Consider the following 24,688-nt stretch of genomic DNA (forward strand, 5'->3'; position numbering starts at 1 on the left):
TAACCGAAATTTTGTACGACAAAAAATATATTCTTATTTGATTTCATCGGATTTCGCCCAAAATATTGAAATTTCGGTCGTAATTTCAACTTCATTGGGACCAAAACGCATTCCGAAAACAAAATTTGAAACCCTGGTTACGACTAATCTTGAACGCTAGAGGAGCGGTCCCAAGTAAAAAAGAGGGTGAATATATCGTTTCCCTTTCTTGGACACTCAACCTTTTTTCTTTATACATTAAATGGATTTGCTAGCATCCATTGCAGAAGGCATTTCACAGAGCGTCTGTTGCATGAGGTAGCACCCACATATGCTCAGATTTTGACTTATTCATATGAATTTCTCTTATTCATATGAATCCCCATTGTAACCAGGCAGGTCCACCCGGCCTGTGAAGGTGGGTCTGGGTCCACTAATTAGTCACCCGTAAAATTATGGGTCATTTTTTACCCAGCCCGTATGACCCGGACCCAGACACATACGGGTCAGGTGAAACCCGGCCCGGCCCACCCGTTTGGCAGGTGTACCCTTGAACCAAACAAAATCTGCTGAAAAAGTGAGCCTATGTAGCTGCTTTCACATGCAACAGGCCATCTGCAGAATGTCTTACTCAATGGACGCTAGCAAATCCCAAATACAAAAGTAACAACCAGACAAACCTGCAAATCTATGTTTTTTCTCCCTCCGTAGTATATTGTGTGTTTTATGTTTTTTGCTTTATTGTATTTTTCTTTCGTTTTTCCTTCCCTTCTGTGTGTTTTATGTGTTTTGCTTTATTGTATTTTTCTTTCGTCCCCCCACCCACCCCCACCCTTTAATTTTATAATATATCTTTGCCATTTCAAAAACAAACAAAAAACCTGCAACCTACAACCCTTTCCTTTGTTTCTCAACCTATATAATACAGAAAAGAAACTTGAGAAAAAACCCAAGAAGAAACTTCTCTTTTTATCTCTATTTCACCATCTTTGCAACTTTCTCAGAAAGAGACTCTTCTGATTTTTTTGTCATGTGATAGAAGAGCTTTTATAACAAGTTTTTTCCAAAAATCTATACCTAGCCGTTAATGGAATCCCAGAAAAGTGCGGGAAACAAAGCAACTTTCCCCACACGTTTGAGAATGAAAAACACCAAGGATACAAGATTTGGGGACAACAGATTCCACAAGAAAGACCTTTCAACATGACAACATGTCAACATATTTCCTTTGGACCCATCAAAAAAAAAAAAAAACATATTCCCTTCGGATTGCGGCTAAGGTTTTAAATTTTGGTTTCAGGGGTGATTTCAGTCCTCACCGAAACCAAAATCCCAAAATTTCAGCCAAAATTCAGTAGAAGCGCTCGAAATGTCATTTTCTTGGGCTGGAATTTCAGCCTAAGTTACCAAAATTTGGGTAATTTCGGCTGAATTTTTTTAAAGGAATAAAAAATTAATATTTTGTCAAGAATTTCACCAAAATTTTGGAAATTTCACTCAGAAATTTCGGCAATTTTGATTTCAGTCCTCACCGAAATCCAAAATTTCAGATTTCAGTAGAAATTTAAAACTTTGATTGCAGCAAACCTCCACCACCATGCAAGGGAAGAAGCTAATGATAGTACAGGGAAGAGAACAAGTCAATAGAGTGTTGACTAAGAAATCAAACGACATTACCAGTATTGTCAAGCGAGGAAGCAAATGGTCAGAACAGATTGGACAATATCATGCCACTTGCACTGTTAGATAAGAGGGGATGGATCGTGTCCAATATTACAATTCACACCTAGTTTTGTTCTTTTCAAATAGACTTTCACAAATTTCTTTTGATATCCAATACTGCTAGTCAGAGCTGCTAGAAAGACTAGCACTTTTATTACAATGTGGCTGATTTTCCCAATGTAAATTTGCATTTCTGGCCTTCTTGTATGCTTTAAAGGAATTAAGGATACATCAAAATTTCAAAGGAATTCATTAAATTCAGCTACATCATATAAGCAAGGACTCAGATCAGCATACTACAGTTCAACATACAGAGAGAGAGAGAGAGAGAGAGAGAGAGAGAGAGAACTAAAACACATTACAAAACCAACTTGCATTAAGATGCCATCCATACAGTAGTTTGCTTGAACATAACAGTTTCCTTGAACATTTACAAAGGTAGGCATCAAAGTCATTTCATGGGGGCAAAAACACTAAATCACTCTTTGGCAAAATCTAACTGTCCCCTACTCTTCCTTTTCTGAATTCCCTGCTTCCTGATAAAGAGAAATCAACGAAGAAAAGTAAATAAAACATTCAGAGGAAAAGAGATTATTCAAAACTTAATCAGCATGTAAAGAAGTTCCTCAAACATACTTCTTCATTTCCAGCATTGAATTTCTCCATTGCCTTCTCATACTCTACTTTCAGTTCAGCTACTTTCTCCAAGTAAGGTTTCTTCTCCTGATATTAAAACAATAAAAAACAGTAAATCATCTGGCCAAAAATAATCGAGGACAACAGAGACGCAACAACAAAATTTAAAGAAATTAGCCCCTAAATTAATAAATAAATGTGAAGAACTTACTTCATCAGTCATAGATTTCCATTTCTCACCACCTTCCTTAGCAACCTTTCCACCAACAAAATGAGCAAATATGTAAGAGAAATATTAATGAAAAGGAAAAAGGAAATAATATTTTGAGCAAAAATCATACCACAGAAACACTCTTTTCATCAGGATTAGACTCTTTGAATGTTTTTCTAAAATCATCCCTGCCAATGTATAATTGAATTAAGAGGAAGGTATTTAGAAACAATTAGAAAGCAATTTTCCTATGTGTAACCACACATACAACCAAATTTACATACAATTTATCAAGCACACATATCCATGTGTACATAAAATTTATCAAGTAAATACATGCACAAGGGCACCCTAAATAAAGAAGGTAATACATACATGAAAAGGAAGAAGGCTGTTGCAGGACGCTTGGGCATGTTTGGATCCTTTACTTTCTTCTCTTTTTTACCTTTCTTAGCCTTTGGTTCCGAAGATACCCCTTTCTTCCTATCATTCAGTATTAAAAAAAAAAATTGGCCAAAGATATGATAATTCTTATTTCTGACGTTTGGTGAAGAAAAAAAGCTGGGAATGACAGGAGATTATAAAATGGTAATGAAAATACCTTTCTACTGGTTTCTTAACTTCTGTAACCTTTTCCGAAACTTGGGACTCTGGAAAAGTGAAATAAAATTGCAATAAATGGAGAGAGTAGAAAGACAATGAGGGGAAATAATTTCAGAAGTGTAGAAGTTATGAATTACCTAAATTCATCCTAATCTTGGAGTCGAGACTGCAGTTGTGCATATCAATTAGACCCACAGGAACGTCCTTATTGCAGGCTTCGCTGTAAAAATCATAGAAAAAGAAAAAAGAAGAATAAATGAAAGGGCAAAATCTCATAGAACATAACTATAATAAAATCAATAAATGAAACCAAGCTTGTTATTACAGTTGAAAAAAAGCTCTGAGAAGCCAATCAAAAAGTAAAGACAATCCGAGTTTGTGCAATTATTAAAACATGATAGTGTATATATCATTAGCCCAGTACAAAATGCTTAAGAAAACATGCTCTAGTCAATTGAAGGAAAACCTAGTGATGCCCAGATGGGGAATTTCTCCATTAATCTAGAGAACTAAAGAGTAAAAAGAAAATGGGAAAACAAATCTATTTTCCCCAAAAAAAATTATGGGAAAAAATTTATTAAAAGGATTCTGCAATAGACAGGATAAACAGAGAAACGAAAAGGAAAACAGAGAAAAAAAATAAATGAAAAGAAAGAGGAGTAGAATAAATACCATTTAGTGAAAGCACTGCCATTCTTGGCGCGTTTTAGAGAAGTAGATTCCACTTCGACTCTCTTTCGCGTACTTGGAGGATTCGATTTCGAAGCAGGCGCCATTCCTTCACCAGAAAGAGAGAGAGAGAGAGAGAGAGAGAGAGAGAGAGAGAGAGAGAGCTTTTGAGTTCTGAATGCTCAAGCAGCTTAAAAGGAGGGCTCAGCTGAAAATTGAAAATTTTCCTTTGGCGGTGAGAAATAGCGCGAAACTTTGATTTTCGACGCGGATCGAGAGGATTATTTAATTCACAACCGTCGATTCCCTTTTCCATAGACGGGCTAGATTAAAACCGTTTGTTTTTCCCTCGCGAAAATTTCTTTGATTTTTTTTTTTTCGGTGAAAATTTCAATTCCGCTCTTTCTGTGAATGGAAAAAATGAGTGAGGAGCGAAGCGGGAAAACTCTCGGTCTTTCGGAAAAACTTTCCATGGAAAATTAATTTCCAGTGTTTGGTAAGATTATTTTCTTTGGAATTTTTTTCAAAGTTGAAAAAAAAAATTTCTTGTTTTAAGGAGATTTGTAAACTTAATAAAGCCTGGAATTTTATTCCGAGTGAAATATTTTTCTATGGAAAATATTATTTTCAATAATTCTCTTTTCCCTTGAAAACTTTATCTAATTTCTATACAGGGTTCATCACACAAGTGGGCCAGAAAACCTCTTTGATAAGATATATTATTTGAATCTTAAATTTTAATCCATGCAATGATATTGTATGATATTTTATATGGTGAGTGTGTATGAAGTCGCGTATTTTTCAGAAAGTACAGTGGGCACACTTCACCTGATGATCTAAATCGTTCATCTGTTGTGCCACAACGTAAATAGGTTGTACACCATAGATCATCTCCATAGGATGATCCTAAACCTCGATCTCTATAGTGACTGCACATTGTAGAAATCTCTACAGGTCAAAAGGTTACGATCATCCTATGGAGATAGATGTATGGGTTATCTCGCGGTCAAAATCTGGATATTGCTGAGATGGTGCTCAATAATGAAGATGAGTTGCCTGCGCACACGAACAAACGGTTAGAATATCACACGGAGTTCGTTCTCCAAGGGGCCAATGGTCAATGCCCGTTTGTATTCCTCAAACAGGATTCCGAACTATAGAATAAGAATTGATTCTGATCTTTAGAATGAGAATCACGGACAGTCATTTGCCAATGGCACATGTTTTTCATTTTGAATGTTTTGATTGATTTTCTTTGATACACATGGTTGTTGAGTAATGTTGCCAAAAGCATCCTAGTTTTGTGGTTGCATTTTGTCCATTGGCAAAACTCACATCCTTTTGTTTTGATGCCTTTACTCTCTTTAAACTTTCTCCTACTCCTTTTCTGATTCCTTGTCAAAAGATACTGCAATTCTCAAAAAAACTATTAGTAAAGCAGCTTCTGCCCCCAAAATCATCTCTATGGGATTGTTCTAAACGTCCGAACTATAGAGGCTTATATAATGTGCCATCTTACAGATCAGAGGTTTAGGATCATCCTATGGAGATAATTTTAGGGGCAGAACCTATTTATGTCGGGCCCAATAAATGAATGATTTGAATCTTCTAACAAGGTGGCCTTCCAATGTATAATTTTAAAAACTGCACTACCACGCGAGATGTAATATTAAAACTCGTAAATACACTGCACTACTATGCGCGCATACGTAATATTTAAACTCCGAAGTTAGTAATTAAGAAAAGGAAGTCATATATTCACCCTCTTTTTTATTTGGGACAGCCAGCGACCTCTAGTGTATCTACGGCTTACTCTTTTTAATTATGGGAAGGGAAATGATAAGTGCGCCCTTTTTCATCACTTGGGACACCCGGCAGCAACATATCAATGGCTGCAGAGGGGCTGATGTACTTCACGTCACAAGGATTCAACGGATTTGATTGCCATGTACATTGCAGTTGGGTGTCCCCCATGTGATGAAAAGGGGCGCATTTATCATTTCCCTAATGGGAATCATCAAGAATGTAATCCACACATGTATTTCGTAGTATCTTTTGAATTCAGTTTATTTTGGGGCAAAATTGAGAGAGCGGCCGTTGTGGAAGAGAATAGAGGCCTGTTCACTGCACCGGTTATTTCTATTAGTTTGGCAATGGTTGGATCTTTCCTTCTGTCTAATCTTGTATTCCGAGATTTTGAAAGCACATCTCTTTATTTTTCCAGTTAACAAATAGTAAAGTGATTTTGAGAGTTTCCTCTCTTACTGTTGCTGGGTGACCTCCAGACTTTTCTGGATTTCCCACTGGAAGAAAACTCAATCTCAACATCAACGACTGCTATGAGAAACTCTCCTGAGTTTATTTAATAGCATCTCTGTGACTCGTTATGCTAAGTATCTGTACTGGTAGTACTTAGTATGTCAGTTCCACTATGTCACAAGACTCACAACATATTAAAATCAACTGGTCAGTGATCATTAATTCAATATCAATTTCCTTTAGCATTTTCGATACACAAGAGACGAATCTATAATTTACATATAAAAGTGGCTTTTCCAAAATCAGGAAATTGCATACCCTAAATTTACATTAATGAACTATATTTCTGACAGATACACCATAGCATCCATTAGAAAACATTGCTAAACACTAAAAAATTAATTCACACTCATTATCATGCATCTTCCCACATCCAACAACTAGTGAGATTCAAGTTGAATATTGAGTTGTTTCATGCGGGATTGGACTCAAAATAAATTTGCATGTCAAGGCAAGCAAACATTTAAAGGTCTTGGGGCAGGGTGATGCACCCAAAGTGATAATGCAAGTAGAGGAGGACAGAGTCTGTGGAGATGGAGAAAAAGAAACAGAGCAAGGGCTGTTAATGATTGTCCCAAAGTTGCTTTCTACGTGTTCAATCTTTTATCGATGAAAAACAGGGAGAAAAATCATCTTGAATCGTAGGATTGGAATCACATAAATAACAATAACGAGGAAATAAGAAGGTAGAACATGGATCTGTATCTATGAGGAACTATAACAACATGAAATCATGATTATAAGATTGCATGAGAGAGAGAGAGAGACAGAGAGAGAGAGAGAGAGAGCAAAGAAGCCCATGGAGAATTATAACCATAAGAAGCAAGAACAGTGATATTCATTATGAAAAAAGTAATGGAAGGTGTGGTTATTATCTTTTTTTTTTGGAAGCCAAGCTGGGGTAAGGCAGAACCTTACCAGATTTATTGGGAGAAAAGAACTGAGCTACAACCTCACAACTCTCTCCCACAACAATCCTCATTCACGAAGGAAAGGAGCTGATGGGGTGTAAAGCTCCAGCCTCTCACAGGCCGCCACCTGTCCCAGAGTAGGTGAGCTCCAGCCTCTCACAGGCTGCCACCTGTCCAGGAGTAGGTGAGCTCCAGCCTCTCACAGGCCGCCACCTGTCCCAGAGTAGGTGAGCTCCAGCCTCTCACAGGCTGCCACCTGTCCAGGAGTAGGTGAGCTCCAGCCTCTCACAGGCCGCCACCTGTCCCAGAGTAGGTGAGCTCCAGCCTCTCACAGGCCGCCACCTGTCCCAGAGTAGGTGAGCTCCAGCCTCTCACAGGCCGCCACCTGTCCAGGACACCTGTCCTGGACACCTCACCAGGTTTTCCCCTATAAATAGGGGTTCAAAGCTCAAACCAATGGGTAATGCGAAAAACCCTCTCTCCACCCTAATCTCTTAAGACTAGCTCTGCACTCCTGCTCGTACTGACTTGAGTGTCGAAGGGCCTGTCCGGAGTAAAACCCGGGTTGGTCTTCTGACCTCGCTTGCCTTGTGCAGGACTTAGCCCTCATAGCAGGACTCAGCCACTTCGCTCCCCTTCACTCCGGTCCCTCAGGACTCGGCTCCTCTAATGTCAGCAAGGGTGGGCAAAGCTTTCCAAGGGCAAACAGATGATCCATTTACAATTTTCACAACAGCGAGCAAGTCGGATTTGATCCAGATGTGTACGAGGCCTTTCTTCAAAGCAAGGAGAGCCCTTTCTTTAATGGCCAGCAGCTCAAGAAGACAAATATCTCTCTTTTGTGTTCCAAACATAGGGCGCAACCAGGGAACCGTTGGAGACACCCCCAATAAAGCCACAATAGTTGGAAAGGGATGGGTCAGAATTGATTTTTATGATGCATGCATTCAGCACGGCACAAGAGTAGGTCGAAGTGGGATTTTCGGCAGAGATGAACTTGCAGCAAAAGAGCAGGTCGAAGTGGGATTTTCGGCAGAGATGACTTGCAGTGCATGTTTGCCAAAATAAGCCTATTTTTTGGTGTGTCTATCTACGATAACTAGAGAAAGTTTATCTGGCAGGCCATCTCATTAAGGAAGATAGATAGGATTGATCTCTTGTGCCTAGCCTTATTCTCAAAGACCTTGGCATTTCTTTCTTTCGAAAGGTGAAATATTGATGCGGATTGTAGGTCCCATAAGAGGCATATTTGTCCGTTAGGACTTTTACGGATTTATTTCCATGATTATTTAGTTTCTAGGATTTTTATTTCCATGTTTTAGTTTTTAAGGCTTTTATTTTCCATGTCATTTCAATTGCCTATATAAGGCCCTCATGTATTAGGGATTTTAGAACTTTGGATGAATTAATGAATTGAGAATACAAATTCTCCCTCATTTCTCCTTTGCTTCCCTTTTTCTCTTCTTCTTTCTCGTTCCCTCTTTCTCCTTTCTTCACCTTTTTCTTCTCTACTCCTCTCTTTCCATTCTTCTATTCTTCTTCTCTTCCTCTAGATTAGCACGCACTTGAAACCTCACTCTTTCCCCTTTCTTCACCATTTCCTTCTGATTTCCCCTCTATCTTCGATTTTCCCCTCCCTGGATCACATCAAATATGGAAGCAGCAAATACAGTTTTGACAGCAGCAGTGATCTGGCAATCCCTTCTGTAGTTCCGGAGGATCCATATTCCTTCGCCGAGGGTGTTGTGAAGGGGCCTAATTCAATGGCCGAACCTCCAAAGAAATTGAGTGCCAGACCGAAGCAGAGTAGTCACATCAGAAGAAGAGGTGTTTGGCAGTTTCAGGTTGGGCTTTGCAAAGTCCCATGCTCGGGTCACTTGAATACCCATCTTGACCATGGAGTCAGGAGTAAAGAGCTTCGCCTGGATTGCTTTCCGAGCAGTAAGGTGTGCCTTGGGATGTGACCACGGACCAGAAAGCATTGATCCAGTCAAAAGTGCAGCCTCTGTTGTGAATAGAAGAATTCCATGCCAATGCAAGAGAGAAAGATCCAACAACAGCCAAACAGGCAGATTGTCATCTTGAGGCAATATCACTTCAAAGAAGGGGGTGGAGCACACAGAGAGAAGGTTTGGAGAAAATCTTCCAAATCCCATTCGCCATTTACCATAAGGTCATTTATACAAATGGACTTAGGGAAACATCTGACAACTGATCTGGTGAAGATTAGATCAGTGAGTCTACCAATGGGTGCCAGGGGTCCTTCCGGAAGTCTATGATTGTGCCATCCCTGATGAGAAGCTGGATGCAAGGAAGAGTAACTCCGTGCGTAGACAGGGTGCATCCAAAGCCCCACGAGGCATTATATGGGACCTTCATTTCCCAAAAAGGTTTTCCTAATGTACTGTGCTTTAGCCCATCTGCACCAAATGAAGTCCCTGTTGCTAATGAAGAATCATGCACTTGGCGAGCTATAGAGGCCATGTAATAGTCATCCACCTGGCTACCTTCGGCTTTGGGGTAGCAAATGTCCTCCCAGCTCGCAGGGTGTGCTTTTTTCTTCATTTCATGCCCAGATCAAAGGAAGTAATGAAAGATCCTATCATTCTGATAATCCACACCTTTGGGGAGGTTGATGGTGACTGGCCAAAAACTTGGAAAATGTTCAGAACCGACTTTTGAGAGCTCAATTCTGCCTGCATGGTTCTTATGCCCCACATATACTACCCTAATTCAGTGAGGTAAATACAAAACTGCAACCGCATGGCTAATAGCGACAAACACAAGTAATGGGCAACCACATAACTAATAGCTAGAAACAAAAAATAATGGCACAACCAAAGTACCATTGCTGGCTATCATAGGCCTAACCAATAACGAGAGTTGTCAGATAAACCCCAAAAACAACACTATACATTGCCAGAAACGTATTCTTTTACACTATGGGGAAAACCAGACGTGAGAAACATAGTTTTGTAAGGTGAGATCATTTTCCTAGGAACTAAGGGCCCACACAATACCATGAGTTATGCGAGTAACATTCAGTCACATGAAGGCAGTCAACTATTCTCACCAGCTCATCCAAATAGGTTTAAGGCCTTTTTCTATTTCCCACTCTTGTCCTAGAGAGAGCAGGCATCATTTGGCAATTTGGATTCCAGGTTTGGCTTTCCTTATTCTGTTTGTCCCACTCTTCAATTACCATAACATGTCTGTCCGTCAGCTCTCCATTAAAACCTACATACATTTCTTCTTAATTCAGTTTCGTTTGTTATCCTCAGTTTGATCAATAACACTTTATGAAGTTAGAAAGATATTTTTCTATAACCTACGTTTATTCTATTCACCATGTAATTATGCTATAGCAGTCTAGTTAGGTTCCATGAAGATCTTCTAATGATTTAAATTCTCAGTGATCTCTAGATTTTGGATGTTTTCAGCATGAAAGCATTCATTCCACTACTAGATGACAATATTTACTCACTAAACTTTTTCATTTTGAGATGCATGCTGGTTTTCAACTGTCTCTCCAAAAAAAATGAGACATAAAAATTCTCTTAGTCTTACAAGAATGATGACTTTCTCTGCAGCTTCCTCAACTTACAACTGTATTGAAAAAAGAAAGGGGGGAAGAAAAGGAGCAATGTTAGATAATCCACTTTCGAGTGAAACCTAGGCAATCGGAATAACAAATTACTAGTTATTACCAAGTGTGGTGATATTAACTTTCAAAGCATAGATTTAGGTTCTTTGGACCAAGTTGGAGCTCTGATTTTGTAATCCTGGATTTCATCCTCCTCTTTTTTGCTCTCCTCTTCATCTAGAACATCCTTAGAGAATGCTTCAGGGTTTGCCTTGATACAGTTCTGCAAAGCCACAAAAGGATGCACACAATCTGAGCCCTGCAGAATAACAACCTATTCATTAGTATTATAAACAAAAAAGACTTACTTTTAGCCAAGGACATGGGCACCACCAAATACGAAAAACGCAGTAGTCAGATGTCATTCAATAAACACAGAAAGAGGAAAAATCAAAGCAATCTTCATCTTGCACAAATAGGGAATCCCGGTCCTGCAGGAATTGGTGGCCTTCTCTGGTTTTAAGCTTAATTTCGATGGCTCTAGAATGGGGAATCCCGGTCCTGCAGGAATTAGTGGCCTTGTTAGAGACGAAAATAGTGTGACTAAGTGGGCCTTCTCGAGTCCTCTTGGGAGGACAGATTCAAGTGAAGCAGAGATCAAAACAGTTCGCCATGGGATCGGATGATGGATAGGAGTCTCCTTGATCATACGATAGTGGAGGGAGACTCCCTCAATGTAATCAGATGGTTGATGGGAAGCCTCGTACACCCTTGGAGACTCGCTCACAAGGTAGACAAAATTCAAGAGCACATGGCGGACTCTTCTATATCTTTTCAGCATGTTAGATCGGCGAATGGAGAAGCAGATAGGTTAGCTAGGGAAGGTGTAGCCAGAGAGCACTTGGAGTTTTTTAATTTTCTTCCCCTTGAGGGTCATGTTGTACTTTTTTTTAAAAAAAAATTAATAAGACTGAGATGGTCAAGAAATACAATGATAAAGGGAAGAGAGAACGAGGAAACACTATGTACAACCAAACATCTTCTCCCGTTAAAAATATGATCCCTTGATGGACCGCCCGAACCTCCGCCTCGCTAGAATCCGTGACTCCAATAGGACCCGAGTATGCCCACCTCACCACCCCTTCCTCATCCCTAAGAACCCTGAGGGTCATGTTGTATTGATCTCTTTTGTGGTGGTTTGCCCCTGTTTTAACTATCTCGGTTGTAGGGTCTTCCCCATCTTCTTTTCAATATAAAGCCTTATCATTCCAAAAAAAAAAATGAAGACACATTGCCTATTAAACAACCACATGCAAGAACAGTGGCTTATATGATCTAACTTGTTACGAGATGCAGGTCTAAGAATCACACATTTTACCCCATTGTAGTCTTTATTTATATAAAATAGATGAATTCAAAGAGAGGACCCAATGGCCAAAGAGTGAAGAAGTATCGAGGGGTTTAAAATGATCCTAATAGTACTCAGAAATCAGAATAACCTTTTCTTCAGCAGTGCTCTTTAGGAAACAGACGAATGCTTCTGAAAATGGTGTGCCACAAGGGCCACTTCTCAATTCCGCTACGCAAGGACATTCCAATGCTTTTTGCGCCCTCACATCCAAAGACTAAAGACAAAAAATCAAACAAAAAAAATCCAAATAAGAACAAAGTGTATAACATCAGTTGCAAAAGGAGGATCACCAACAATGATTAAAAGCAATAATAATACCAAAGCTGAAAACACTTCGATTGCAAATTCAACCATCTAATCAGACACTGACCTCATTCTCATCATTGCCAAAGGCAGTCGCTTCTGTAAAAACCAGCACATAATAAGATGATGTTAAATACTAATTATATCTATATATTCTACTAAATAACACCAACTCTTAACAGCCTAAGCTTTTGGAGTAATTGGTTGTTTCACATGGTATCAGAGCCAGGTCCTGGGTTCAAAGCCCCACAAGTACAACTCCTTGGTATTAAAAATCCATGTGTAGGCCAACCCAAAAAAGGGGCCACATGTGTCACGCCAACCCCAAAAGAGGTGCCACACGTGAGGGGGGAGTGTTGAAGTATAAATGATTAAATAACACTTAATCTAACAGCTTAAGCTTTTGGAGTAATTGGTTGTTTGGCAGTTTAAAAGAGGCATTGATTCTTTCATATGTAACTGACTTCGGTTCGTCACGTGATTTGACCTTCTCAGAGGGAAGATCAGCCTCTTGACCCACTTCGAGGGAAGGGTCGTTCCTCCTCTGTGTACAAAGACACGTTTTGGGATAAGTTTCTTCGTTAATTTGAAAATAGCAATTACAATTTATTCATACCATTAACAAACAAATATCTAATCCTATGTACGAAACATGTTGTTTTTTTATGGTTTATATGGCTTGTATGCAAAACTGCAATGAAATGTTATATATATAACACCCAAATTTCCATATGGGGTGAGAGTCAAAATTAAAGTCATATATCATATAACTGGATTTGGGATAGTTTTCAAATAGAAATGAATTGTAACTCTGGGTATCCCAGATCCCCTTCTGATGATTCAGTTCACATAAATGACTCAATTTTCAGAGTTTAGACTACTTTTGCAAATAGTAATATGAGGAGAACAGGAGGAAAGATGTGGAAATGAAATAGAAGAGGCCCTTCATTAGAGAGAGAGAGAGAGAGAGAGAGAGACCTGCAATCAAAGCTTCCATAGTAGAAGGCTGAGAACCTCCAGATTCAGATTTCTGATTGCTTTCAACTTGTGCAGCAACGTCACTCTGAGTTTGCCCCATTTGGTTAGAGAGAAAGATTGATTTTTATACTAGAAGCGAAAATCAGACTATTTAGGGTTTTCGAGAACGAGAAGAGTCAACAGTGGAAGAAGAAAATTTGGATATTTAGGGCGAAAGCGGGTTACGTTTCTTGAGCGCCAAGCTGCTAAAATCAATAGAGCCAGACAGTCCGATGGACTCTCCGAATCCGTAGACACACTACCAGATCAAGGGACATTTTCGGATCCTCATCATTGGATCCGAAAAAATTACCAATTGCATCCGGACAACCCGATATTATTATATTATTTTATGAAATACCCCTAATTTTATAATATGATATAAAGTATTAAGTATTATTTCAAGGGTATTTTAGTAAAAATAAGTTGACACCTTATAGCTAACCTTTCGGATCGGGTCAGAAAGTTGAGAGCCCGCATGAAAGCAATGATACCCAAATCCATGCCCAGGCCCAAGACCAAGGCTGGCCCGTTAAGAATCATGGTAGTGTGGATCAGGAATCAGAATCTACATCCTATTTCGACTCCTATTCCGATTCTCCTGTAAATGGAATCAGATTCTTGTCCCTCCATTGGGTCTCCCCTTTGACTTAAATTTGTGGTTGAGTTGTCTGTTTGTAAGATACTTTTTGGACAGGTCGGATCATCCAATCTATGAAAATACTCTTGGGTCCAGTGGATGAACGATCAAGATCAAGATCAGTGATGGGACCACCCACATGTCTTATACATGGGAATTGCACCATGTGTTTGGATTACAGGAATCAGGAATCGGTACAGAGTACAGAGCCTCCGAAATTGCCCGGGTTGATCTTTATTCTTCCTAGCAAAAGGTGTTGGGACCTGGGTAGAACTTGCCCTTAAAAGTTAGCCGGCAAGGGCAGGGTGCCCAAGTCAAGCTCAGCCACATCCATTCACTTTTCCTATGTGGGATCTTTGCTTTTGCTTGGAACCCCAGTAAGAGAGACCCCAGAATTCTCTGGCTTGGTCACATGTTTTGAATTTGTGTTGTATATTAGGATTGTTATTATTATCGCTGCGACTGCCATTGATCTCTACTATGTTCTTAGACATGGCTGTGGGTCAGATTCTGCAGGCTGGCTAACTGATAGAAAGGATGAAATTTTTGGTTTCTGTCTTCCAATATTTTGGTACTGAAATTGAGTCTTTTAGAATGGAGCCAACGGTGAAAATTGTTTTGGCATCGGTTCTCTAAATAGTCTATAGTACAAAGATGATCTTACTGGAGAACGAACTAACTCTAATAAGTAGGCATTTAATGAAAGCTTAAACTCGGCCACTAATGCAGTATCTTCACCACTGGCAATGGGGATTCGTACGATATCCACGTTTGCTATTTCAATATTATCAACCAACATGACACCTCTTTGCTTTAATGTGATGAAATGCTTCTCAAAAGCTTGATTGAGAACAGTTCCATTGTAGAAATCAAAGAAGGGTTTTCTAAGGATCCCTAATCTCTTTCCTTTAAGGCCATCTGTTTTGAGAAATTGCGTGTAACCACCAGAAGGGATGATGCTGCTTCTCTAGTTGCTTCTGCATCTCTTGAATCGAATCCTACTGAAATTGAGTCTTTTAGTGTTAGCTTATAGTACAAAGATGATCTTAGATGTTGAGAGAAACAAATTTTCCTCCAGGCCCTGTTTGTTTTGGATTTTGAGAACCCATTGCAAGTCCAAAACTGATTATTGTGCTGAAATTTATGCTTAATTTTTAGTCCAATAATCAGTTTTAGACTCACAATCAGTTCTAAAAACCCAAAACATGGCCTTAGTAAAACGCAAACATACATTTGCCAAACCATAGCAGTCAGTATTACCTATCTGGCAGCTCCCCAAGCAGTTCTTCTCATTCTACATACCTCCCCTAATGTTAGGCCCTATTCGTTTTGGATTAAGAATTGATTTGGAGTCCAAAACTGATTATTGGACTCGAAATTAAATGCAATTTTGGGCCCAATAATCAGTTTTGGAATCAAAAGCAATTCTCAAAATCTAAAACAAACAGAGCTTTACTGTCTGTATACAGTTTGAGATGCAGACAAAGCCATAAAATAACGAGGATCCGGCAAGTGGGAGTTTGTCCTCCTTGAGGACGGAGGCGGAGTTCATTCAAAATCTAAAACTGTAATCAGTTTTCATATTTGAAGAGGATTTTTTTATAAAATGGCAAATAATGTCAGAGATCATAACAGATTATTAGAATTAAGTTGGAATTAGAGAACAAGATGCCAAAAGCTGACTTGGTTCACCTACAGAACAAGATGCGCTCCTGATTGGTTCCATACAGCAGATTTACATACAAGCAACCAAAGAGTTCACATCATTCCTGAACTGTGAATTCAAAATTCTCTGATGCAGAATTTACACTGATGGTTGATTATCTGAGAGAGAATTATACTCTGAAATGTACATAGAAACTTTCTCAGATCCATTACATTTTACAAATGCATACCTTCTACTAATCCAGATATGTTTTCTACTGAATTTCCTTCTCTTTTTTCAATGGTAGACCCAGGAATGAAGCTTCTACCTGGTTGCCTCACATATGAAACGTGATTCCGGCACTTTAATGTCTCTAAATGGCTTATTTTTACTTTCTGCTGCCCCATTTGCTCCAGAATTCCCCAATTCTTAGAAGCTTTTAGTGGTGGGAAGACCCACAATCGGCATCACTTTTGTGTGAAAATCCTAATCACCAACCAGTGCACGAGGTCTATGCTCCAGAGTCAACAAAGACATACCAGTCTGTGAAATGGCTCTCACGAATCCCATGTTCGCGGTCAGAGTAGGAGCGCACCAGTAATCTCCGGTTCCGAAAATGATCTTGTTCTTCACTGCAATCTTTCTAGTTGTGGGAAGACCCATCATACGTTCCGAAGGATTATCTGCCACAATCCTGTCAAGTTTGAAACCTGTTAATCCAAATAGACATGATCTCTTATTTCTTAGTGGATAAGAAGAGCTGAAAATGAGTTCAATGCAGAAATTCTTTAAATCCCTTTTCTTCTTCTTATAACAAATTAGATAGCCTCTTGGCATTCCTTTGGAACAAGCAATGAAGTTACCTCCCAGTTGTTCCTCACTTTAAATGCTTCTCATGTTATCATACTAACATTTACCTAGAGGGGGCAGATGTGATATTGCCAAATTGACAGGAATGCCTATACCAAAGAGAAAAATTCAAGTGTCTCTCTTCCTTGTGGGTAGCAAATTAGCAATAAAGTCAGGTTTTGAGATTATTGACATGCTAAAATTCTACCCAATACTGACAAGCTTTCATAATTTCCACAAAAGATTGGCATTCAAAAAAACCGCAAAAAGGAAAATGAAGAGAAAGGCGTGTTGGGCTGAATGGATACTGGCGCAACATCTGAAAAATTGATTGAAAAAAGCTGAAACAAAGTGAAACAAATTTATTTAATAACAATAGAGGCAACAAAAACATGCAAAGCATTAGTGAAAAAGTAATGCAAAAGCAATGACCAAGATATCCAAGGAATTTCATGAATATCAGAAATCTCACTAAAAGATACCAAAATGTCATAGATTAAAGAATAAAGATGAGTCCTTTTATTGCTTGAAGACATTGCAGCAGATTTAAAAGAGAATTTCATAATTTTAAAATTCCGTAAGATCCCGTGGTGCCGAAACATTGCTGCTATTACTATTCAGGAAAGTACTACAGAGTGCAGACTGCTAAAGAACTTACATGAGGCACTTTAGTAATCGACTAGCTCTCCACTTCTCATTGGGTCCTCCATACATTGACAAAAGCTCATTGAATTCCGAACGAACACTTTCACATATCATACCCCGCTTTCCAGATATGACACCTTGTAATACTGTTAGGATTGGGTTCTGAAGCTCGGACATCACCTGTAGAAGGGATAATAAAAGCGTTAGACTCAAAGCACAGGGGCCACCACCCAGCTACTAATGGTGATAAGTGTTTTTTTAGGAGAAAGGCAACCAAATTCATTAAAGAGAAAAGAAGAATGTACAGTGTTAAAGAGTGTGTAAGGTTAGGTTAGCCATTACTTGTAGTATGAGAGGTATTGTAGTCTTTGTACAAGGTTGCCCTACTTTGGGCCTATATATACATCATTTACATGGGAGGACTCCTTAGTGGAGAGTGGAGACTCCTCATCTTCTACCTCACTCTTCTTCTCTTCTCTTTCTTCATTCACATTCTAACATGGTATCAAAGCAAAGATCCTAAGGAAGGACGAAAAAAAAAACAGAGAAGTCCCTCTATAAGAGTTTGATATAGTTCTAGTTGCATGTACAAGACATGATTAGGCATTAGACAACCAGGACCTACAAATCAAACGGCCAGATGGATGGAGCCACAATTCAAGAATCTGATTGATAGATCAATGCTAACTAATCTGATCAATCACATAAAAAATGTTGGCTAAATGAAAATCTCTAAGGGCTCACATTCGGGCAACTAAAAGTCTAGTACAGTGTGACAAGTAAGATTTCTGGATCTTGGCCCTGCCGTGGCTGAACATTTGATTGGTGGAACCTGAGACAATGTTCGCTGTACATGTGCCATGTATATGGTAGAATAGGCATTTAAACTTATTGACGTCGGTGGTGTGCATGATAGACATGGACGTTAAATAGAACCGAAAGTTTGTGTTCTCCTTCCAGAGTGTTAAAAAGCTAGAAACTTGCAAACACCTTTACAAATCCGGTTAATGTCTATGAACCCTATACCCTGAAGTGAAGCTCCCAACCTTAGGTTTTAGTGCTACCTAATGAAATCCTAGTGATGTTCATCCTCCTCAAGTGAAAATACTCTTCTAGTTTGTTTTGTAATTTCATCGTAAGTAGAAATTTCCCATTCACATTCAAAATGTAAGTTTTTAGCTGTGACACTTACTTGAAGCTCAACCACAAATACACTCTTACTTGATGTCTTTAATTTGAAGCATAGAAGGTGTACTCTTTATTCTTTGCTTCATCATTTGGTTGTTTTTACTGTTTGCCTTCGGTGAAAGTTTGCCTTGCTTGTTGAATTAAATCATAAGAATCCTGTACAATACGGATAGGGGCAGCGTTACTTTCTTTGTATATTATGATGGTTTATTTAGGGATGAAGGGTCGTTTGATCATGTTGGAGGCCGTGTTAAAACCATGATGCTAGACAAGAGAGTTTGATACTCTGAATTTATATCTGCGATCCGTAATACGATTCGAATGAGGGAAATCATGTTTCCTTTTGTATCCGGGCTCGATATGTGGTCGATCCAGAGAAGCAGGATTCGTACCTGGAGTTGGGGATTCGCGAATCCCCAAATCGCGAATCCGAACCGTGATTCGATTCGAATCCCCGATTCTGGGGAACCCCGATTCCCAATTTATGAAAACCCCGATTCTCACTTTATAGGAACCCCGATTCCCAGGCGATTCCCTGCGAATCCCCAACGAATCCCAACTCCCCACAACTCTCAGCGATTCCCCGGCGAATCCCCGACGATTCCCCGTCGACTCTCTGGCAAACCCACGATTCCCGCTTCCCACCATCCCAAGAGCCTTCGATTCCCGCTTTCGAATCCTGAATCGAATCCCGCTTTCGATTCCCGCCTTGGCAACCTTGGGTCGATCAGTATAAGTGTATTCTTTATGAAATCAGTGACGAGCAAGACCTCTATGCGGTAATGAAAATGTTTGATGTGCAAGGGTTTAATGTTGTCATTATCTGTGTATCAAAACTTGAGGTGAACGGAAGGCAAAGAGTGTGTCATGTACGTTGACCAATGGGCAACCCGATACTCATCCCACTAGTGAAAAACCACTCCACAATTCAACCTCTTCCATTCTTCCAATATCTTTTGGTTATCGGGAATATGTGGAGGTGGAGAATGTGCCGCCTTCAAACGATCGACCCGTACTGAGGTGAAATTCATAGAACATTGTAATTATTTACCTGTTACCAAAAATCACAAGTTATAGAATCCTAACAACTGATCATTTACGTGTATTTTTTGTTGTTGGAAATAGATGGTCAAAAACTATATTTAGCTGATAAATATTGTTCGTCATCAGAACTTTGGCTTGTTGCACTTGATCCCACACATTATCCGATGATTCTAGACCGTTGATCAAGCATGATAAAAAAAGACGTACTAAAGATGGCTTTAAGCTGTTGATATTTGTGCACCACAATCTTGAAAATGAGATCTCTGTTCGGCATCAGACCTAGACACGCCTAGTCATCCTGTGATGACCCTACGGATCAACAGTCTCGATCACTAAGCACACGTATGCCATGTGTGTATTGGATCATGATCACTTTTTGAGATAGTCTAAGATTGAATGATGTGATTTTTGTTACATCAAGCAAGGATTGCTTGAAGCATTACACCCTAGGTATCTAGTTTGGAATACCTAGTTTGTTGCCTCCAGCCCCTATATATAGAGATACACTAGGGTTGTTGATTGGTTAATGGACTCTAGCCCAAGTAGGCCCACTACACCGGTCCATTATCTTATTGGGCTTATATTAGAACATACATAGGGTTATAATATATAACCAACAATTTTTATGTAAGTACGCACAAAAGATAGGCATATTGAGTGAATGGTTTGGATCAATCAAAGGTGAGACCCACTATGCCATACTGGGTGCGCCTGAGAGTGGAGACTCCTCATCTTCTACCTCACTCTTCTTCTCTTCTCTTTCCTCATCCACATTCAAGGACGAAAAACAAAATAAAACAAAAAAACAGAGAAGTCCCTCTATAGGAGTTTGATATAGTTCTGGTTGCATGTACAATACATGATTAGGCATTAGACAACCAGGACCTACAAATCAAACGGCCACATGGATGGAGCCACAATTCAAGAATCTGATTGATAGATCAATGCTAACTAATCTGATCAATCGCAAAAAAAATGTTGGCTAAATGAAAATCTCTAAGGGCTCACATTCGGGCAACTAGAACAGTGTGACAAGTAAGATTTCTGGATCTTGGCCCTTCCGTGGCTGAACCATTTGATTGGTGGAACCTGAGACAATGTTCGCCGTACATGTGCCATGTATATGGTAGAATAGTCAAGTCAACAGTATGAAACTGTGCCATTAACATTCTAAGTAATCTATACCCTGATTAGGGCGGAAAATAACACTCCCATACCACAGATTGTGCTGCCATGTTATAGAAGGTTGGTGATAAGGGACTTCAGCATTAAAATTCTCAAAAATAGTACACGACAAAAAACCAGAAAACAGATAAATTACCTGTGCCATAACGAATTCGAAGTTGTTCTTAAAAGAGTCTCTCATTTCAGACTCTGATGTTGTCAGCAGACGCTCCGTACCACCATTACTTATTCCCGAGACAAGCGCAACCAAAGCAGTTGTATCAAAATTTACCATAGCTTCACCCGACATAGCCTCAGGTTTAGCAGCTGCTATATCCACGAATGCAAAATTCATTCCAGAAATTAAAGAACAGAACATATTACTTGAAACCAATCCAACAGGATTTTCAGGGAGTTCAGCAGCTCCAGTGATTTGACCTTCAATGCTCTGATCAGAATGCAAGTCCGTGTTCTCGACATTGTCAACCTTTAGCTGGAATGCACGGGCTCCTCCGTATACTCTTGATGTATCATTACTATTCGCAACTACATAAACCCACTCACCCTCTAATTCGGTAAAAATAAGAGAATCGGGAACGCAGAACTCGGTTCCAAACTCGATGGCCCCAAATTCATCTCCAAGCTTCTGCGAAACAACATCATCGACCCCATTGGAGAAAAACAAAATTACTAATAATGGCTTCAGAGATTGTGCCGAATGAGCCGCTGCCAGAACCTGTTCTACACGGGTTCTTAAACCCTTATTTCTGTGAGAGCCGGGCCATGAAATGTACTTAGGGTTCCTATCCGATACTATAAACCAGACAGGCTTCCTGTCAACAGTGCACACTATATCAACATGGATACCTTTTGAATGAGACCCGCAATTCATTTTCTGTGATGAGAGTGGGATAGCCTTGCATACACGTGATACTCCACTTACAAATGGCTGTTCAAGAATGTGAACAACAGATTCGAGGTAACCAACGTTAAGGCTGCACATAGAACAGCAGAACTAAGCTTCAGAGACTCACTTTGTGAAACAACCAATCAATCGAAAAGCTTAAGCTATAAGAGTTGGTGTTATTTAATCATTTATACTTCAACACTCCCCCTCACATGGGGACCCTCTTTTTGGGGCTGGCCATAGTACACGTGAATTTTTAATATCAAGGAGTTGTTTTGAACCCAGGACATGCTGCGAAGGCAATAGCTATGATACCATGTGAAACAACCAATTAATCCAGAAGCTTAAACCATTAGAGTAGGTGTTATTTAATCATTTATACTTGAACACTCTTAGCCAAGCGAAAGGAAAAGCAAGAGCTGACTGGAACAAGAGTTGTGTTTAATAGAATCAGAGAATGTTGAGTTCTTCTGTTTATTGCTTAATTGAATAATGTTGGGTTCAGGGAACTAAATACGCTACTGGTAATTATAGTGACAAATGTGTCTAATTCCCATAAAATCGTGCAAAATTTTCCAACAAAATCAAATGACAGCAGAAGATATGGAGGAGGAGGTCATGAAATTTGGGCATTATTGCAGAACCGAGAAAAAGCCCTAATATCTATCAAAGGGTGAAGAAAATTGTGCAGATAATGGTGAGAAGAAAAACGTCAAAAATGCGTGAAAGCAAATGAGATGAATCACATACATACCTGATGATGGGATGGGAGAGGGTTAGACGGGAGAGGAATTTAAGCTCGGAGTTGGCCAATTTCAGTAGGGTTCCTTTGCTGGAATCTGTGATTTTAGAGAGAGGTAAGCTTTCGATCCTGTCTAGAACGGATCTCAATCTCTTCTTAGCCTCCTCCACCGCACTTTTTGAATTCGATTCGGTGGAAGAGCCAACGATTGCACTCATATTCGTTTCTCTCGATATGCACTTCGAGAATAACAAGATTATTAGTAGATTATAGAGGTTTAAGCTTGTGCTGATATTGGCACTGCCATGTTTGGATAATGATGCGAAATCACCTTGTCTTTTCTCTTTATTTGGCTGCTGAGACTCTGGAAGTTATCCCATGTGTGTGGAGGGAAGCTAACGTTGCTGCTGATTTTCTCTCTAAAGTCTAAACCCACCCATTGAGGGAGTGGATATCCCTGTGGTTGACCTCCCTACAGATTTGCTGGACATCATTGTAGCTGATTCTAATGGGACTCTGTACCCTCGCTTGTAGCTTTTTATCTTGTCTACTTTCCCTATGTTGGGTGTTTGAGTTGTAAGTGGTAGATGTAATCTTTCTTCATTATCTATTTTATGGTAGGGGTCCTGCCTAACCCCAACTTACCCATCAAAAAAAATTTGTAATAGCCTTTGACAGCTAGTTAAATTATAAAAGAAAAAGGTGAGCTCGCCCAATCAAAATATGGTAGTGCCAATATCAATAGCTTTGAGTGCTATCAGGACCATGGTTTTAAATTTCGGTTTCGAACTAAATTTCAGTGTTGGCCGAAATCCGGTAACAATAAAAAAGTGTTATTTGATGAATTACGAAATTTCGGAATATTTCTATTTAGAAAGAACAATTCAATTTCTCAAAATTTCGTCCGAAATTTGGAAAAATCTGAAATTTCAGATTTCGGCCGAAATTTAAAACCATGAGTTCAGACATGGTATCCACAACTATTCAATATCTTCGGTTTCGGACTAAATTTCAGTGTTGGCCAAAATCTGGTAACAATAAAAAAAAGTATTATTTAATGAATTACAAAATTTCGGAATATTTCAATTTAGAAAAAAAAAAATCAATTTCTCGAAATTTCGTCCGAAATTTGGAAAAATATGAAATTTCGGATTTAGGCCGAAATTTAAAACCATGAGTTCAAGGCACGGTATCCACAACTATTCAAAATATCTTCGGTTTCGGACTAAATTTCAGTGTTGGCCAAAATTTGGTAACAATAAAAAAAGTGTTATTTAATGAATTACCAAATTTCGGAATATTTCTATTTAGAAAAAACAATTCAATTTCTCGAAATTTCGTCCAAAATTCCGAAATTTGGAAAAATATGAAATTTAGGATTTTGGCCTAAATTTAAAACCATGAGTTCAGGGCACGGTATCCACAACTATTCAAAATATCATTGATGTTTTCGTTGTTTCTTTTGCACTTCTCATTAGGGGTTTTCCCAAACTCTACGCTACCCAGAAATTATCTCAGCTTGGTCCGGTCTAATTTTTAATAGGATGACACGATATTCATAAATCCTACCTTGCCCAAGATAGTTTCTCGAGTCGGGTCTGATCAGGTTTTTATTTTTTTAGCTTGGTGATTAATTTTAAAGATTGTTGGAGAAAGAAAAAAAACAAATCTTCACACAAAAAATACCTAGATTTATGCCATCAAGTGTACAAATTTAAGAAGGAAACTATAATTTCACCTCACAAACAAGATCACCTTAGTGAGAACAATTATATTGATATATTGGAAAATAATTTGCTATGTTATTCAAGATGTATTTAAGAAAATCATAATACACCCATATGAGTTGGGTCGGGTTTCAGGTTTTTATTCTTAAAACTCGACTCTACCCAATATTGAGTAGGGTTTTTCAATCTAAAATCCGACCCTACCCAAGACCCATGATTTCTAAACCTGATCCATGTTATTTTCAAATCGGGTCGATGCCGGTCGGGTAAAACCAAACCCAAATTGCAACCTTATTTCTCACCCTCTGTTCAGCCGTGCCCTCTAAATCTCTCATCCTCCCACCTCCCCTATCCTGCGTTCATCGCATGAGAAACTTAATTTATCATGAAAAAAAAATAATGATTGCCAAACATGGCCCAGATAAACAAATATTCCATGACTTAAATTTATGAGTTCATTATCCAATTCTTATGGTTAAGATATGATCTCAATGATCAACATTTTCTTGATGTGCAAGTTGGAGTTTGGCGTGCCCCCACTGATTTATGAACGAAGAAGAAATATGAGCTACATTCTTACATACTCCCACCCCTCACTTTCGCAATGTACAATGTTTAGAAGCACGGGAGGGGATATAAAAACAAATACTCTTGATGTCCAACCACCAATTGGCCATATGTAAATGAGGAAAGGGCCAATTGATATTGGTAATATGAGGAAAGGGGGCACCCCCGTTGGATCCTCATTATCATTGTGCATTTAACACCCTTCA

The 24,688-nt window shown here is 39.1% G+C and overlaps 3 protein-coding genes across 7 annotated transcripts; all 3 read right to left on the reverse strand.

Annotated features, from left to right (window-relative positions):
* Positions 1–2,059: 2,059 nt before the first annotated feature.
* Positions 2,060–3,983, reverse strand: LOC143864338 (high mobility group B protein 7-like). Its single transcript, XM_077375258.1, has 8 exons — positions 3,824–3,983; positions 3,289–3,371; positions 3,150–3,198; positions 2,924–3,031; positions 2,679–2,736; positions 2,549–2,593; positions 2,338–2,424; positions 2,060–2,237 (listed from the first exon to the last, which is right to left on the reverse strand). The coding sequence occupies exons 1-8, from the start codon at positions 3,925–3,927 to the stop codon at positions 2,208–2,210; spliced, it is 564 nt and encodes a 187-aa protein (XP_077231373.1). The 5' UTR covers positions 3,928–3,983; the 3' UTR covers positions 2,060–2,207.
* A 5,960-nt stretch (positions 3,984–9,943) lies between these two features.
* MIA40 (Cox19-like CHCH family protein) lies at positions 9,944–13,588 on the reverse strand. Of its 4 annotated transcripts, XR_013241140.1 has the most exons (6): positions 13,326–13,588; positions 12,415–12,446; positions 12,133–12,258; positions 10,758–10,952; positions 10,618–10,656; positions 9,944–10,287 (listed from the first exon to the last, which is right to left on the reverse strand). XR_013241140.1 is itself a non-coding variant. In XM_077375270.1 (5 exons), exons 1-4 carry the CDS (start codon positions 13,423–13,425, stop codon positions 10,779–10,781), a joined length of 432 nt encoding a protein of 143 aa, XP_077231385.1. In that variant the 5' UTR covers positions 13,426–13,588; the 3' UTR covers positions 10,526–10,656; positions 10,758–10,778. The 4 variants fall into 4 exon arrangements, 2 of the variants coding, with proteins under 2 accessions (XP_077231385.1, XP_077231384.1); XR_013241139.1 differs by having other exon boundaries at positions 10,618–10,952; positions 13,326–13,586; XM_077375270.1 differs by lacking the exon at positions 9,944–10,287 and having other exon boundaries at positions 10,526–10,656.
* A 2,052-nt stretch (positions 13,589–15,640) lies between these two features.
* On the reverse strand, positions 15,641–22,700 carry LOC143864186 (uncharacterized). Of its 2 annotated transcripts, none has more exons than XM_077375065.1 (4): positions 22,201–22,683; positions 20,697–21,534; positions 17,157–17,323; positions 15,641–16,343 (listed from the first exon to the last, which is right to left on the reverse strand). In XM_077375065.1, the coding sequence occupies exons 1-4, from the start codon at positions 22,404–22,406 to the stop codon at positions 16,136–16,138; spliced, it is 1,419 nt and encodes a 472-aa protein (XP_077231180.1). In that variant the 5' UTR covers positions 22,407–22,683; the 3' UTR covers positions 15,641–16,135. The 2 variants fall into 2 exon arrangements, with proteins under 2 accessions (XP_077231180.1, XP_077231181.1); XM_077375066.1 differs by having other exon boundaries at positions 16,220–16,359; positions 22,201–22,700.
* Between the last annotated feature and the right edge of the window lie 1,988 nt (positions 22,701–24,688).

Source organism: Tasmannia lanceolata, unplaced genomic scaffold, assembly GCF_043159265.1.
Source record: "Tasmannia lanceolata isolate RefF3 unplaced genomic scaffold, GAP_Taslan_0.1 ptg000048l, whole genome shotgun sequence".
Lineage (NCBI taxonomy): Eukaryota > Viridiplantae > Streptophyta > Magnoliopsida > Canellales > Winteraceae > Tasmannia > Tasmannia lanceolata.